Source organism: Lutra lutra, chromosome 11, assembly GCF_902655055.1.
Source record: "Lutra lutra chromosome 11, mLutLut1.2, whole genome shotgun sequence".
Classification (NCBI taxonomy): Eukaryota; Metazoa; Chordata; class Mammalia; order Carnivora; family Mustelidae; genus Lutra; species Lutra lutra.
In genome coordinates, this window is record NC_062288.1 from 55,579,809 (window position 1) to 55,597,990 (window position 18,182).

An 18,182-nucleotide genomic window follows, 5' to 3' on the forward strand; every position below is an offset into this window, starting at 1 on the left:
CTGCTGTGGTTCTCTATGAATACTCTTCTAATCGTAGTTCAGGAAACATTTCCCAAATTACTTAGCTCCTTAGATTAAATGGAATTATCCAAATATACAATCAACTACATGCCAGGAATTTCTTTTCAAGTTTCTAAGAGGGTCTTGTTTCTAAGCAGACACAGTAAAGCAATTCAAGTAGTACCACAGAGATTTCCTAGAGCCAATAAATGAAATTCTAAAATTTTACTGTAATATAATATATTGGAGACCCTCTATTCTTGATTTTTCCCAAAACTAACATCAGCCTAATTCACTCATTCCTTAAATGTCTCAATACCTACTGTGCAAAAAGTCCTATGCCAAGAACTAAGGGCAGAGAATCTCTGCACTCAAAAGATCAAGACTCATGACTCATATTAAAGATAAAAGGGCAAGGCATTGTTACCTAAATTTGCCTGTGCTTCTAGTATGATAAATAATGCATCAATAGCTTATGAACCATGGAGCTTATTTTCTTTTGAATGGACATCAGTGGACCTATCACACTTCCTATCCCTGGGGCAGGTAAAACAAAGCCAAAAATGAGATGTTATTGTCCTATGGCTTACTCCCAAAAGTTCTCAATGGCTCAACTCACCTAAATCTTCCTCTTTTACTTTCTTCCTCCACATCATGACTTTTGCAAAAATTTATGATGATGTTTTTAATGAGTAAAATGATCTGGAAAAAATATTTTTTCAGTTTTTATTTCAATAAAACAAGAGGCAACACTGTTGTATAAAGTATTGCATATGGACAACATTTACACAAATATACAAAACTTCAGAAAACTAAACTCCAGTTTATTTCCATAGCCTTAAAAAGGTAGAGAGCACATAAAAATATGCAAAGTCATAGTTTATTCTTAGGAATGTAAACTCTAGGAATACAATTAGGAACAAGTATATTTACTATGAAAAGATTAGTATCACTACATGATTAAAAGATAAGAGGTACACAAAAAACTCCATGTAAGAGGAAGCAAAGGTATGCAAAATAAGATCTTGAGTTTACTAACAGAAACTTCATATCAAGACACAGGTACTCTAGAACTCTACTATTAAAAAACACAAAAACATCTTCCAAAATGTTCACTGCTAGTCTCTTTAGATACACACAAGTTACAAAGTACAGAAGACAATGTATTTATGTTCTGATAAAGAATTTAACAAAATTAAACAAATGTGAACAATCAAAGTATTTAGTATAATTTTACTAAGCAACTAGTCTAAAAGTATAAATTCATGCTAATTAAAGAAATAGAGAGTTTTTATTTTTCATACAAAGATTGGGAATACACTATTATACATTAATTTCTATCTACAATGCTTAATTTATGTACCCATCAAATTATTCTTCTCTTTAATGGCTTTTTAAAAAACATTTTCTCATTCACCTTATTTATCATAAAGATTCCTTGATGTGTGCTTCCCTTTAATAAAGTATAAATTTATTGTGCCTATAGACTCAAATTTTAAACAGCCTTATTTTAAATATTTGTTTAAAATTATGTCTCAGAGTACACTTTTTCTCTATAATTTAAATGTAAAGGTCTTAGTATTTTAATTATATTCTTCCAAAACAGGAAAAAATCCCTTAGAACTGAGATCATTTTTATCTATTTTGGTTTAAAAAATATATTTCCCTTTAATTCAACTTTTTGTTTTTATGTGAGTAATGTTTGCTAAGCAATTGCTTCATAATTGAAAAGGGCAATGAAACATTGCTTATTCAAAACAAACTGTGTCATCATTTAAGGACTCAGGATTTCTAACCTTCAAGCCTACAGAGCTGCCTTAAAAAGTTCCACAGTGGTGTACAAGGGATTCCATGGTGCTCACTTGTCCTGGGTCCTCTTGGAAAGTCTTCTTTGTTTCTCTCCCCCACTTCATTCCAAAGGCAAATGCTGGGACCCAGCTTCATCAGAATATCTCAGGTAAGCTGGGTTTTGAAGAGGGAGAGGTTGGAAAAGGTTCAAGAACCTCTAAGGGCTTAAAATTTGGAATGGAACTACAATTTCTGTTCAGATCCTTTGAAGTATTGGGTGCAAGGACCCATTTGGGCAGAATCCTTCTTGTGGTAAAGGGTATTATTCTGGATATGCAGGAGACCTGTGACCAAATGGTTACATCAGGATCTTAATGAGAAAACAACCTACAAATGTGACTCCAACTCAATCTGAAAAGATGAGTAGGAAGAGAGCAATAGGGATCACTGTAATTGTTACCAAAGTTAGCATTATCCAATATTTATAATTTTTATAAAAATTTTCAAATGTATAATCCTTATTTGAAACAGTATCAAAAGTACTATAAATAATTTTACTATATTAACATAACTTCACACCCTGGAAAATCAACTGGTGCAAATAATTTGAAGCATAAATTCAGATCCACTCCACTGAGTAAGCCTTCAGAGTTTTTAAAAGAATATATGCATGCAGATTTGTTGTGCATTGTATAAAAGGATGGTACCCCTTTCATACGTAAAATTGTGGCATCTCCAGCGCTGATTCCAATTACAGTTAACAAGAAAAATACAAAATGTTATATTTTTATTGTAAAAATAAATGAAAATCATTAGAAATTTAGAATTAGAGGATTAATAAGTGTTATGGACACTATAAAAAATTCACCAGCTGTTAAAAACAATGAAGATTATAATATTTAGTATCTAACATATTTGATCTAGAATTGTGAGACCACTGAGAACTCTAAATACTAGGTAAGTAATTTGGTAAATTAGTATTGATAAATAAAGGTAAGACTTTAATGTGCATAAAAATCACTTGAGGATCTTGTTCAAATGCAGGTTTGATTCAGCAGATCAAAGGCGGCTCCGAAATTCTACATTTTTAACAAGATGCCTAGTGATGCCAATGCTATGTACTGGTCCTCAGACTACAGGAGTAGCAATAATCTAGAATAATACCAAAATGAAGATCCATTATAGCAGCTGATGATTAAAATCTAATCTCTCATTTGTGCCAGCTGTTCCTCAAACTTTTTCTACAAGTTTCCTAAGCACCTTAACTTGCTTAAAATGCTAATCTTCTAAAGTAGTTCTTAAGACTATTAATACTATTAGTAGCTACATGCCTAGGGGAAATTCTTTGTTAAAGAATTATAAAAAGACAATAGGAAATTCACAGTGACATTTTAAAATATTTTAAATTGTACACAGGATTCCTTTTAAATTAATACAATATCAACTTTTACTGTCTGGTTGTCTTTTTTTTTCCTACTACAATTTATGCTAATAGATCTAATTCCATTTCTGTTACTGGAACTAAAAAAACTCAAATTCACTTATATTAAAAACCATACTCTATTCAGAGTTAATGAATGAAAACTAGTTCATGCTTTTTGAAGAATTAAATTTAAAATGGTAGCCAAAGCAGTTAACTGTCAAAACTGCATTCATAGTGTATGCTTTAACACTCCTCAGGACATATGAATTTCTCACATTTGAGTGCTGCATAAGTAGGTACAAAAGGAAAACCAGTATGTTCTGTGTGACCAGAGAGAGGGACTGCAAATAAGGAAACCACTATGTATATACTAACACTGAAAGATGCAAAGAGGGGACTGCTCCCCAGGCCTTCCTTCTCAGTCAACTTACTCTCATCCTCAGCCTTGCTTTCTCTCTCTCCCTCTGAATTATTAGTTAAGGATACTTGATTTACAGGGAACCTCAACCATAGTCAAAACAACTACCACTAGCAAACACCAAATTTTACATCTACCTAGAGGTCACATAGTTCTCCATAGCTACATACAAGTTTGTTTAGCTTCTGCCATACTGCCTTTTCATTTTTATTTTTCAGTTGGGGGCAACTACATTGATTATTCTATCATAAAAAGAATATTTAAAATAGGCCTGTTCAGAAAAAAAGTTTTAAATTTTTCACATTTTATAATTCTAAATTTAAGAACACAAACATAAATAACCAAAATTAGTTAATATATAAATGTCCTTTGTCCATATTTCTCTATATTTTCTTTCACAATATTTTATAGACAAAAAAATTACCTAATATCCTTCATTTGCCAACAAATAATTCAGTATTATATGGTTGACACTGGTATCTTGAGAGTTGCGTTGCACGATTTACATTGATTTCCAGGAAGTCTTCAATGATGTGTTCTTTGAATTACAGGAAACCAAACTATCTAGGTTTCCAAAGTCAAGCAGTAGGATAAGTGAGCTTCATAGCCTATTACATTTTAGGAATTGAAGGGGGTTTTCACCTGCTAAATCCAGATCAAATACTTCAAGACAACACATCTACTAGCAATCTGATTTTTGATATAAAAATGTTCCATAGATAACAACAGAAATCCCTCTACCCAGGCCCTGGAATTATAGTCTAGGTGCCGAGTTAATAGGCATTTTCCAGTGCTTTATATCAAGGATTCTACTAATCTCAAGGATAATCTGATTACAAACATTTTTATCAGGCACTTTTCATACATGTCATTTTTGTTTTCTCACGTGCCTGTTTTTCAGACTGCCACGCTGCACGTCAGCTGGAGACTTCAGGAGCTGCACCTCTGCCTCCTTTCAGAAACAGTTCCCATACATGGAGATTCCCTTTGACTCTGAAGGTCAAACATACAACTACCAAAGTAGGAATTATTTAAAAAAAAAGAACTCATAACCTCTCATGAGATGTAATCAATCTGATCAGACAATCTGCCAAAATGTATTGTTAAACTGACAATCTTAGAGCAACAGAAACAAATAAGAAAGAAAAAAAAGACTCAAATCAAGGGGGAAAATACACCCAAGAAATAACAAAACCATATTTCAACTTGTTGCAACCTACATATTATTCCCTTCATAAAGTCAAGGTAGCCTTCAGAATTTAAGCCATCAGGGCTCCTGTCTGGAATAGGGATGACAGACCCTGGGCACTTTCATAAAGAAGAAAAGTTGTCCCTCTAGATTCGCTGGTTAGGTGAGAAAATGATTACTAATTAATCTGTGGATAGAGTAATGCTAATACTAGGAGGTCTCTGCTGACCTGATTGATGCTTCATTGGAAGTTCAGTCCTTTCAGAAACATAAATAAGTTTTTCTTCTTGGAGACTACACGCAGAAAACCTATTGGCATCTGTCCCAGGCCCACAGCCAACAGCAGATGATGGGTTATGTGGGACTGTGACACCACTGACTTGTTCAAAGGATTTACTGAAAACAGTTGCGGCAGTCTTAGCCAAACCATGGCTACAAGGTTTAGGCAGAGATTGGCTGGTAGTTAACGTCAGTCTCTTCAGAGAGAGAAGCTCAAGATTCTCACTCTGGGCTCTCTGAGTTTGTTTTCGGGCAAAGTGATCTTTGCAAGACTCCCCTGGAGTTTCTTTTTCTTTTCCTCCAGTTTTGCTTCCTGCTGACCGTCTCTGAGTCTTTCCTACACTTGTCTTGTTACTAGAATTGTTACTACTGTTTGATAAACCCGACTGGCTGGTACTAGACGCAGCCCTGGAATAAAATCCCTCGTCAACTTCAGATATCTCCATCAGTTCTTCTTGACCTGTTAATTCTGCATTTCCTAAACAAAGAAATAACAAAGATTAATTAATATTAAGTATTTTAAATAATTCTTGTTTCATGATTAATACCAAATCAATGATATTTTAACTTTAGCATAATTACATAAAGCAACAGATTATAGACCAAAATAAAAGGATAAATCAAAACATTCTATAAAATAGAAAAAATAGTTCATTGTAACTAAGTAAGAGTAATTTAGAGTGTATTAAACAAAAAGCATGCCATAAACCAACCCCCCAACCCGTGTTTTTAGAAAGAGTTCTCTTACTATTCATGCAAAAGATCAGAAATAATTAGGAAAAATACCACACAGAAAAACCAGGGGTAAACTCTCCCCCAGTAGCAAAGCTCTTACTAAGTAACTTTAAAAAAATGGTATAAAGATATTTTAAATATTTTTTTAAAGGTTGCATACTACATTCTAGATTATTTTACTTAGATTAAAAAAATAGAACATATATATCACAAGCTCAAACTTGCTAAAATTCTATATACATTATCCTTCAAATCAAGGATGACAAAAATGCAAAGATAAAAAAATAATTTCAGATCTCAAAACATAAGCAGAAAATTATTTTGGAAGTAATTTTCTGCCTTAGTTTTCATAACAATTTACTCAGAGAAAATATAGGTATGACCATTCCAAAGAGTATTAGATCATTGAGAAATTATGGTGCATAATTCATGCATTCTGATTATTAGATGACATGCAAATTTTTTGTGACTGTGCAACTGTGGCTTAAGACATGCAGCAGTGGCCCTTTGCCATGAGATACCTTAGAGGGCAGCTAGAAAGTGCTCTGCTAAAACTGCACTCTGCCAGGTGAGTTTATTCCATCCTCCATCATTTTTCTTACAGATTTTTGCCTCCTGATCTCTGGCAAGCCTTTGCTCTCAGTTCTAGGATCTGTGGCTGTTTCCTGCACACCCTGTATATGCTGAGCATCAATATCTCCTAGTGTTCTGCCTTTTTCCCCATTCCCGGTTCTCTCTCCGGCCACATTTGTGACACTAATCTCAGGAATGACAAGGATGCCCAATTCAGTAGTATCATTACTGTTGTCAGGTTGCTCTAGAATTGAAGATGATAAGACAAAATGATGGCTGAAAACAAAACAAAATAAAAATGCAAAACAAGAAAAACAAAAGATCCAAAACAAAAACTGGATGACTGAATGTTATGAATTAAGCCAAATATCTGCACTGTAGACATTTCCATAATTTACATTGCTCTGACAACACTGGAAACGGTAGGGTGGTATTCTTTAATTTTAAATGACAATGAAAAAACTCACAGAGCATCAATTCATGTTCTGCATTTTTTCACACACATATTTGACATGGACCATGAAACAGAAATTTTTTTGCAAATCAAAATAGAATTTCTATTGTTTTTAAGATAACACTGTGGCCATTTGAACTTAGGTCAAACCTTGGGCAAATGTTCCAGGATGTACAGCCAAAACTCTAACTCCTGTCAACAGTAGGAACCAAGACACTTAGGAATTCTCCTTGTACACTTATAATTCAATTTTTTTATTAGATTATACTGAGGCTGGCTTAATGAAGTACCATCTTGGAAAAATGATTATTTCACTCATAATATCACAGTTAGTAATGCTGCAAGTACAGTTTTTATCTCACACACCAATCATTGTGTATATTAGGAAATATTAATGCAGCTGTGACACAATTAAATAGTCGATTCCTTCAGATTCATAATTATACCATAAATTTAGGCCAGCTTATAACAGTTTATTACTAAATTGGAGAAAAATAAAAATGGACTTGGAAAACAATTTGGCTGTTGGTCTTTTATTCTGAAAGCAGCTATTATAATCAAAAACAAAGGAATGAAACTCCTAACTAGTTAATACTTTTAGATATTTTATTCTGTATCTTAAGTCACAAAGCATGGTTTTATTTAAAATTATCAAGGAACTATCTGTAATAAATGGGAAAAATAACATAAATACATCGACCATGGGTCAGTAATGAAAATTAAATTTCAAAACAACATAAGACTATGTAAAACAGTATACATCTCAAAAAATGTAGAACACAAATCTGCTTGACAGACATTACCTACTACTTTCAAGTGTTTCTTATGATAGGATTATCAAGCTCTCATTCATGATGCTAAGCATGTGAAACAGTAATAGGTAGCAAAAGAATAAAGGCCAGAGCCACATATTCCTAAAGCTTTGCTACACATTGGTATCACCTGGGAACCTTGAAGAACTCTTGATACCTGGCTCTCACCCTAGACATTCTGATTTAATTAGTATGAGGTATGACCTAGACATCAGGATTTTTAAAAACTCCCAGTGTCTAATGTGCAGCGAAGTTTGGGAACCACTGCTCTATTCAAATTCTTTCAACTTTTGAAAACTTAAAGCAAAAGTTATTATGAATGCCCTGGGTACTCCATACCTAGCAGCAGTATGCACTTCAGGAGGCCCTGAAAGCTTCACATTGCCCTGGGCTGGTGGGTCAATGTGCTGGTACAGTAATTTCCCATTTACTTAGTGCTTCATAAACTTTTGACGGAAGGTTCTTTAAGTGAAATGTTTACTTCCTAAACAGGCCAAAGGATGTTGATTCGGTGGTATCACCTCTAATAGAGGTTTAATGAGATTAAAAAGCTCTAACAAAGCCGACTTCCCCTTGCTAACAGATGTCTTCAGAGTGAGGGCAAGTAAATATCTAACTGAGATAAATGCCAGAGGCTGCTGGAACTGAGAGTAAAATCACCACCGCATTGCTGGGTGACAAGCAAGCCTTGTCCCTTTACCTACAGAAGCAGTTTCAAAAAAGATCTATTAAAAGGGACCATCCAGTCCAAAAAAAATTATAAGCTGTGGAAATTACCCACACATAGCAAAGCCAAAGAACATAAAAGGTAAGCATAGATGGCCTAATAGAATAGAAAGCAACACTACTTACACTGAATGGTACTAAACAGTTTTTTTTTTAAAGCATTCATATATATTCTTAAATTACATTCTCTGAAGTAAGCAATTTGACTCCCATTTACAGACAAGGAAACTGAAGTTCAGAAAGAGTTAACAACTATTCAGTGGGTGAACTAAACAGCAAAATCTTTTGACTTCAAATGTCCATTCTAACACATTACAAAGTCAAACTCTTCAATTCATTAAAGTCCTTTGAGTTAAATATACTCTGACATCCTTCCATTAGGTTTAACTTACTTGCTTAGATGCCTGGTCTTTTCATAGAAAGCAAATAATTTATTGTGGCTGAATAGAGAGCAAGAGCAGATAAAGGTCTCCAAGAAAACTTAAACAGGTCAAGAACTCTCAAGGTTAGTATTTTTTATTTTTTTAAAATTAGGTTTAGCTTTTAAAAGACACCATTGAAAATTATTAATTTAAAATAGTGTTGCAATGATGAAAATTTTTCAAGAAAATGACAAGAGGAATATTCTATAAAGTAGCACTAGGCAATGGGATTTGCCAGTCACATGTACTGGGATATTAGTCAACATCTGCAGCCCCCAAAACAATCTTATTAAATTTTTAAAAAATTATTAAAATAAATGGCAAGTAGAAAAATGAGATTGTGTTTCTTTCCTCAATCACAAATTTTTGAGTAATTTGTAAATGTTATCACTCAAAAATGGTAAAAATGGCAAGTTTTTAAGCTATTAAGGTAAATTTATAAAAAGAAAACATGATTCTGTATAGAGCTAGAAAGAACGAATATAATTCTCGGGAAAATTACAGAATAAAGGTAACTATATAACTCAAACATTTGTTACATGATCTTGGTTTCTATTATTTCTTCAACTTCTTCCCCTATATATGACCCAATCTCCCTGCACACACCTTCTTACTGGTCTTGCTATTCCCTAGGACTAGAATGCTCTTCCCCACATAGCTACCTACATGGCTCACCTTCTTACTTCTTTCAGTTTTTTCTCAAAAATTTCCCTCTCAGTGAAACCTTCTCTGATCATCCCCCATCAAGTTTCCATATCCTCAATATTTCATAAATTCCTGGGGCACCTGGGTGGCTCAGTGGGTTAAGCCTCTGCCTTCAGCTCAGGTCATGGTCTCAGGGTCCTGGGATCGAGCCCCGCATCAGGCTCTCTGCTCACTGGGGAGCCTGCTTCCTACTCTCTCTCTATGCCTGCCTCTCTGCCTACTTGTGATCTCTGTCAAATAAATAAATAAAATATTTTAAAAATATATTTCATAAATTCCCTTCTCTACCTTGTTTCTTCTTAGCACTTATCACTCTCTAAACTACAATTATTTCTCTATCTTGTCCACTGGATGTGTAAATTCCACAAGAGCATGGATTTTTTGGCCATTTTTGCATACCTAATATCTGAAAAAGTTGTTTGCATAGAGTAGGTGCCCAACAAATATTTGTCTGATAAAGTAAATGAATGTCCTGTTACATGGTAAAATTATTAAAATAAATGAAGGTGAGAAAACATGGAGAAGACATGAGAAAGGTAATCTGGGAATGTGTTACTTGACAAGGTAAAAAGGAAAAAATAATATAGAGCTTATGCTAATAATAATTTTTAGATGGCAGAGAAAATAAAGTCTCCTTGTTTTGGAAAAGTAAAGTACCCATCTCTACATGCAGGTTTCATAAAATGCTTAATAATGCCATATATATATATAATGCTTAATAATACCATATATATGTTTAAATCTACAGTTCTTTTATTTTGCTATCCTCTGGATAACATAGCTAAGGAGAAAAAGTTAATCTTTCTTTAAGAAAATTATAGAGGAGGGGCGCCTGGGTGGCTCAGTGGGTTAAGCCTCCGTGTTCAGCTCAGGTCATGATCTCAGGGTCCTGGGATTGAGCCTCCGTATCAGGCTCTCTGCTCAGTGGGGAGCCTCCTTCCCCCTTCTCTCTCTGCCTGTCTCTGTGCCTCCTTGTGATCTCTCTCTCTCTGTCAAATAAATAAATAAAATCTTTTTTTTTTAAAGAAAATTATAGAGGAGATATTATAAGGGAATATAAATAGAAAATAGAACCTGTTCAAAACCCTTGAACTTAAATATATGCAAGAGATGTCATGGTTGTTCTATACCTATAAAAAACAATACTTACATTTGACTTCAAACAATTCGAAAAGTTCAAAAAAGATCCAAAGAGAAACATCTCAGAGAGTATTTTATTTGTGTGACCTCTATAAACAGGTAACCTTCTCTCCACACAGAGAAATTAGGAGAGTTAAGGAATACTTTTTTAATAGACATTTCCAAATTGGTTCTCAAAGGTACTCAAATCATTTCTCCCTATAAAATTTCTTCTGGCTTTGAGAAAAAAAAAAAAAGGTAAAACAAATTGCAAATATCATTAAAACTCACCATGAAAAGTTATGATTTCCCTCATATGTAATTTTATAATCCCAATTATCTGTTCTATTACATCACTCATGAAACTCCTTATTCTAGCTATAGTTTTTTTTTTTTCTTTTTATGGCTACCTTATTTACTAAAAGTGAAACTTAATATAGGAATAATTTATTCATAGAATTTACATAGATCTGAGCTCAGACTCCTTGGTAAATCTAAAGGAATAAATTATGATACAAGGTACTTAAAAATTCCTTTATGAAATTAATAAAATAAGCCAAAGCTTTAAAAAATTAATCTAATCCTTAAATGTCTGCACCATACAATTCTGACATTATGAAAAGTATTTGAGTAAACTCTAAAAGAAAAGTGATACACATTCCTTTACAATTTATAAGATATAAATACTTAAAATGTCATAATATATCTGAACAACTTCATACCTTTTAAACCAGTCAGTTTATGTTTATAACTTATCCTATTCAGTGGAAGAAAAATGCTATCTATATTCATTAAGCTATTCATTGCAGTGTTATCTATAATAGCAAAAAGTTAGAAACAAATTATTTGGCATATTAAGGAAATGGTTAAACAATGGAATATCAACTCAAAGTGGTACTACATAGCCTTTAAAACAACTGGACTTACTAGGAGAATTTAGGAAAATGTTTGACAACATTAACCGAAAAAAAAAATAAAACATCAAAAATTTCAAGTAGAGTACATGTATGAAAAATAGATACACATATGGGTAAAACCTATAAAATGATAATTCTTTAAGTACTGGGATTATAAGTGAATATCCCTCTACCCAGTTTACTATCATGTTTGTTACAGTGTTTTTCAAAAAAAAGAAGGAATTGCTCAGTCTATATTATAAATTTCTTTATCATTCATTCCCTCACTCATGCATTTAACTCCTCTATTTATTGAGTACCTGTTATATGCCAGGTAGTGTTTTAGGTGCTTGGGGATACAACTGCCAACCAGACAGACATAGAACCTGCCCTCATGGAACTTACACAGCAGTATGGAAATTAAAGAAACAACAAAATTTCAGACAGTGCAAAATGCAATGAAGGAAATAAGTATAATGGCAAAGAGTAAGAAGCATGGTACGGGAAAAGTCTACTTTAGATGGGTAGTCTGGGGAGACCTCTTTGAGGAAGGGACATTTGAGCTGCGATCTGAATGATGATAAAGTACTGGCTACACAATGATGTGGAAGAAGACAGTCCACGCTGGACTTTCTCATCATTCAAATCTCAGCTTAATTATCTCAAGTTGCTAGGACAAAGCCCCTAAAATGGAAATGGCTCAGTATGTTGAAGGTTAGAAGGAAAGGTGAGAGAGGTCTTCAAGGAGGGTAAAAGCGATAGGCAAAATATCATATCACTAGGGCCACCTATGCCCAAGTATGGCGCTTGGCTTTTGCTCTGATTGCAATGGGCAGCCAATGACAGGTACACAAACTGTGTGTATTTTATTAGCATTTCTTAGCAACAGAAGTCATATTTGTGTAACACAAAATATTGAGCATGAAGTGTGACCTGGGTTGGAAAAAAACAACAGCACTCTCAACAATCTATAGCCTGGGCCAGTAATTTGCAAGGCAGATTAGAGGAAATCAGAGCTGCCACAGAAACACAAAGTAAGGACCCCCCAAAGTTAAAGGGCTGCACTCTGAGCAAGGACATTAACAAACACTAGGACTTAGAAACACAAGTCCTGATGCCAGAAGTAGACTTTCCAAGTAAGAAAATAGCAACCTGGGCACAAAGAAAAACACAGTATGGACTAGAATGTTTTATTTATAAAACATATTGGTTAGGAGCTATTCCCAGTTTCCTTAAGTAAAGATCAGTCAAGTCTTTAGCATTTGTTGTATATATAAAAAATGAAACAGTTCTTACTGAGGTGGATTCAGTCACTTTCAACAACTTCTTTTGTCATCTTTATTAAGTCTCAAGTTAAAAAAAGGGGGGGCATGCCTGGGTGGCTCAGTGGGTTAACCTCTGCCTTAGGCTCAGGCCATGATCTCAGGGTCCTGGGACTGAGCCCCGCATCGGGCCCTCTGCTCAATGGGGAGCCTTCTTCCCCCCCTCTCTCTGCCTGCCTCTCTGCCTACTTGTGATCTCTCTCTCTGTCAAACAAATAAATAAAATCTTAAAAAAAAAAAAAAAAACGTTGATATTTGCAACATACGGATGCTGCTGGACCTGCTGGCATCCTTCACATTGATTAAAGATCTTCACAGCCAGAAAGACCAAAAACAGGTAAGCAATAGCTATTACAAAACTATCTACAAAAGCTTATTTCTTCTTCTGGGTGCAACATGTAACAAATGCTCCTACAGAGGTGGTAGTTGGGGAGCAGGAGAAAGGGTAGTGCTCAATGATAAGTAATAATAAATTATTTAACTATAGCAAAAACTCTTTAATATAAGTTCTCCTTAATAAAAAATGTAGAACACAATAATTTATAAATAAGTGTTTTTGTCTCGTAGGATCAATAATTCTGAAATATTTTGCTTCTCTATGTAGAAAAGTATTTTACCTAGAAATAAACTTAGTTTTTTGTTTTGTTTTATTTTCTTCTAAAGTTGGCTAAGCCAGGATTCTGAGACTTTCCTCTTTAGTTTAATGTTTAAATGTATCAATTGGACAATGAGATATTTTAGCTCTGGTTAATATGTCCTTTTTCTTTGAGTCATCTATTATTTCCTATTTTATTTTGTCCTCCATGATTATAAAGTTCCATATCAGGAGTGCCAGTTAAAATTCATGCAATGCTAACTTTGGTCAGAAAGAAATGCTTATTTTTGGTCCAAATGTTTTACCATCTATATTGGGAAAGGAAAATTTGTTCCTCAAATACCATTTTAGAATCTGAAAATAATGGAGCTTCTCAAAATGATACTAAAAACATTTAAACCTTTTTATAAAACTGCCAAATATTTTTTCTATATTTCCTTAACAAGTAAGACAACTTTTAAAATAAAAACCTAAGTATTATACATTTCTATTTGCAGATGTGAAATTCCAATAGCCAACTCTTAAAAGTTCACCACGTTTGAGTTTAAAATTACGATTTCTGTGTTTTTCAAAATGCTTTTATAACTATCAGCAATTTTGTTTCTCAACTTAATAGTTTTCTCAGTAAGTCATAAAATCAGATTTGCAAAATAAATGTTCCATCTCAAAACTTATGACATTCAACCTACCCAAAGAGGTAAAGGATCTGTACTCAAGGAACTACAGAACACTCATGAAAGAAATTGAAAAAGACACAAAAAGATGGAAAAGCATTTCATGCTCTTGGATCAGAAGAATAAACATTGTTAAAATGTCTATACTGCCCAGAGCAATCTATACTTTCAATGCCATCCCGATCAAAATTCCACCGGCATTTTTCAAAGGGCTAGAACAAACAATCCTAAAATTTGCATGGAACCAGAAGAGACCCTGAATCACTAAGGAAGTGTTGAAAAAGAAAACATCACGTTGCCTGATTTCAAGCTTCACTACAAAGCTGTGATCACCAAGATAGCATGGTAACTGGAACAAAAACAGACACATAGATCAGTGGGACAGATTAGAGAGTCCAGGTATGGAACCGCAACTCTATGGTCAAATAATCTTCAACAAAGCTGGAAAAAGTACCCAGTGGAAAAAAGACAGTCTCTTCAATAAATGGTGCTGGAAAATTGTGGATGGCGATGTATAGAAGAATGAAACTCGAGCATTCTCTTACACCATACACAAAGATAAACTCAAAATGGATAAAAGACCTCAATGTGAAGCAGGAATCTATCAATATCCAAGAGGAGAACATAGACAGTAACCTCTTCAACATTGGCCACAGCAACTTCTTTCAAGACGTGTCTTCAAAGGCAAAGGAAACAAAAGCAAAAATGAACTTCTGGGACTTCATCAAGATCAAAGCTTCTGCACAGCAAAGGAAACAGTCAACAAAACAAAGAGGCAACCCATGGAATGGGAGAAGATATTCGCAAATGACACTACAGACAAAGGGCTGATATCCAAGATCTATAAAGAACACCTCAAACTCAGCACACACAAAACAGATAATCATGTCAAAAATGGGCAGAAGACATGAACAGACACTTCTCCACAGAAGACATACAAATGGCTAACAGACATATGAAAAAATGTTCATTGTCATTGGCTATCAGAGAGATTCAAATCAAAACCACATTGAGGTATCACCTTACACTGGTTGGCATGGCCAAAATTAACAAGACAGGAAACAACATGTGTTGGAGAGGATGTGGAGAAAGAGGAACCCTCTTACACTGTTGGTGGGAGTGCAAGTTGGTGCAGCCACTTCGGAAAACAGTGTGGAGATTCCTTAAAAAATTAAAAATAGAGCTTCCCTATGACCCTGCAATTGCACTACTGGATATTTACCCCAAAGATACAGATGTAGTGATAAGAAGGGCCATCCGTACCCCAGTGTTTATAGCAGCAATGGCCACAATCACCAAACTGTGGCAAGAGCCAAGATACCCTTCAACAGATGAATGGATAAAGAAGATATGGCCCAGGGGTGCCTGGGTGTCTCTGTGGGTTAAGCCTCTGCCTTTGGTTCAGGTCCTGTTCTCAGGGTCCTGGGATCGAGCCCCACCTCAGGCTCTCCGCTAAGCGGAGAGCCTGCTTCCCCTCTCTCTGCCTGCCTCTCTGCCTATTTGTGATCTCTCTCTCTCTGTGTCAAATAAATGAAAAATCTTAAAAAAAAAAAAAAAAGAAGATATGATCCATATATACAATGGAACATCACACCTCCATCAGAAAGGATGAATACCCAATTTTTATATCATCATGGACTGGACTGGAGGATATTATGCTGAGTGAAATAAGTCAAGCAGAGAAAGTCAATTATCATATGGTTTCGCTTACTTGTGAAGTATAAGGAATAACATGGAGGACATTAGGAGAAGGAAGGGAAATGTAAATTGGGGGAAATCGGACGGGGAAATGAACCGTGAGAAATTGTGGACTCTGAGAAACAAACTGAGGGTTTTGGAGCTGGGAGGTAGGGGGACAGGTGAGCCTGGTGGTGAATATTAAGGAGGGCACGTATTGCATGGAGCACTGTGTGTGGTGCATAAACAATGAATTTTGGAACATTGAAAAAATTAAATTAAATTTTTTTAAAAAGGGCTAAGGTGAAATGGTGGATGATGAAGATAGCTTTTAGAAGTAACATTTAAGAATGACTATAGAACTGAAGCATAATTATAAATACTTTGTTTTCCTTTAAGCTATTTCTGTTTATTTTTAAAAGGAAATGTTTAATAGAATTGCAATTTTGTTATTAATTTTTAAAAATTAACAAATTATCTCATTATTTTATCTTCTTTTTCTTATTAGAAATTTCATTTTGATTCTTGTTATGGTCATAATCTACTCATTCCCCCCTTAACTTAGTGCTTTTAAAATATTTATTCTATTATTATCCTTTCATAGTTGCATTTTACCTTCAAATTATGACTTCTAAATAGCCTTCAATCTCTAGGTGGTCTGAAAATCTAGGTTTAAAAAATATATGCTAAGTGAAACATGGTATGCTTAAAATAATTAGTAATATATAAATAAAACTACTATTTCTGAAATTGTGATCCTTAAAAGTCAAAAGCAGCAGCTCTACACTGTAATTTCATTTTCCATTTGTATTGGCATGAAATCATAAAGTCATTACACTTTTCTCAGAAATTTATACTCAAGTTTTAAAAGTTTGAAGACACACCATTAAGTTAAGCCATGTCAGTACAATCTTAAGATAATCAAGTGAGAAGTAGGGAAAATTAGGCAAACATACTAATTGTCAAACTGTCTCTCTAAATTAGTATCTCAGTAGAAACCAAATTTTCTTTAAAAGCCACCCTCTTTAGTTGATATGAGGATACACTGTCTGGTTCAAATTAAAATTACAGGGCTTTGCAAATGTAACTCTGGTACAGAGTGTTAATAGTGGAGAAGGATATATGTGTGTATTGGGGGGGTGAGGTCAGAAGGTATATGAGTATTGTACTTTACATTCAATTTTGCTGTGAGCCTAAAACTGCTCTAAAAAATAAATCTACTATCATTATTATATAATAAATACAGGGCCAAGCAATTAAACTGGTCCAAATATAATCCTAGAAATCTGGGCTGTTATTCAATAGTAATAAGACCATGGCAAGGAATATATGTTCTGAAATGTGTGGAAGTGTTAAAGCTAATAATTTTTTTACTTTCCAAAGAATACTTTCTATTAAAATGTAAATTTTGGACAATTCTTAAAGAAAAGAATGGTGGATATGCAACACATTCTAAAAGAGCTCAGAAAAAAAATTTAATGTAAGAAATAAAAACTGGTGGTGCCTGGGTGGCTCAGTGGGTTAAGCCTCTGCCTTCGGCTCAGGTCATGATCTCAGGGTCCTGGGATTGAGCCCTGAATCAGGCTCTCTGCTGAGCAGAGAGCCTGCTTCTGTCCTTCTCTCTGCCTGCTTATGATCTCTGTCTAATAAATAAATAAAATCTTTTAAAAAAAAGAAATAAAAACTGTTCTAAATTAGTTTTATTTCTTTTTTTAAAGATTTTATTTATATATTTGACAGAGATCACAAGTAGGCAGAGAGGCAGGCAGAGAGAGGGGAGGGGAAGCAGGCTCCCCGCTGAGCAGAGAGCCCGATGCAGGGCTCGATCCCAGAACCCTGGGATCATGACCTGAGCCAAAGGCAGAGGCTTTAACCCACTGAGCCACCCAGGCGCCCCCCCCAAATTAGTTTAAAACCACTTAAGTATTAATTAGCTTTTGCTATAAGGATAACAAGTTTTTTCTGTTACAAATAAAAGAATATATGTGATTAATTGTTCCATTTATTGTGTTTGTCAGCACAATAATTATTAATTGTTCCATTTATTGTGTTTGTAATTTTGGGTGATCAGATATGCAAACATACTAATATGTTCATATGGCTTAATTATCTATATTCTTTAGTAATAAAAAGAGATGGAAAGAAAGTAAACAAAAAAAGAAAGTTCTGCTCGCGAGAGCCTCTTTGACTCCTTCCCTCTTCTCCCCAGATAGTCTAGAAAAAGGAGAAAAAAGAAGACAGGCAATAAATAGACATAAATATGGAAGCAACCTAAATGTCTGTCAATGGTTGGATGAAGAAAATGCACCATATATATAATGACATATTATGCTGCCATAAAAAAGAAAGAAATCCTGTCATTTGCAATAAATGGA

General features: G+C 34.4%; 1 protein-coding gene across 5 annotated transcripts in view; it reads right to left on the reverse strand.

Moving 5' to 3' along the window:
• Positions 1-4,013: 4,013 nt before the first annotated feature.
• HYCC1 (hyccin PI4KA lipid kinase complex subunit 1) overlaps positions 4,014-18,182 on the reverse strand; it is a 97,158-nt gene continuing 82,989 nt past the window's right edge. For 3 of the 5 annotated variants that reach the window (XM_047694190.1, XM_047694191.1, XM_047694192.1), the window contains one exon: positions 4,014-5,575. In XM_047694190.1, the coding sequence (XP_047550146.1) occupies positions 5,001-5,575 (575 nt within the window). In that variant the 3' untranslated portion in view covers positions 4,014-5,000. Of the gene's footprint in view, positions 5,576-6,353; positions 6,682-18,182 lie in introns of those variants that run through there. The other 2 variants (XM_047694193.1, XM_047694194.1) reach the window with 2 other exon arrangements.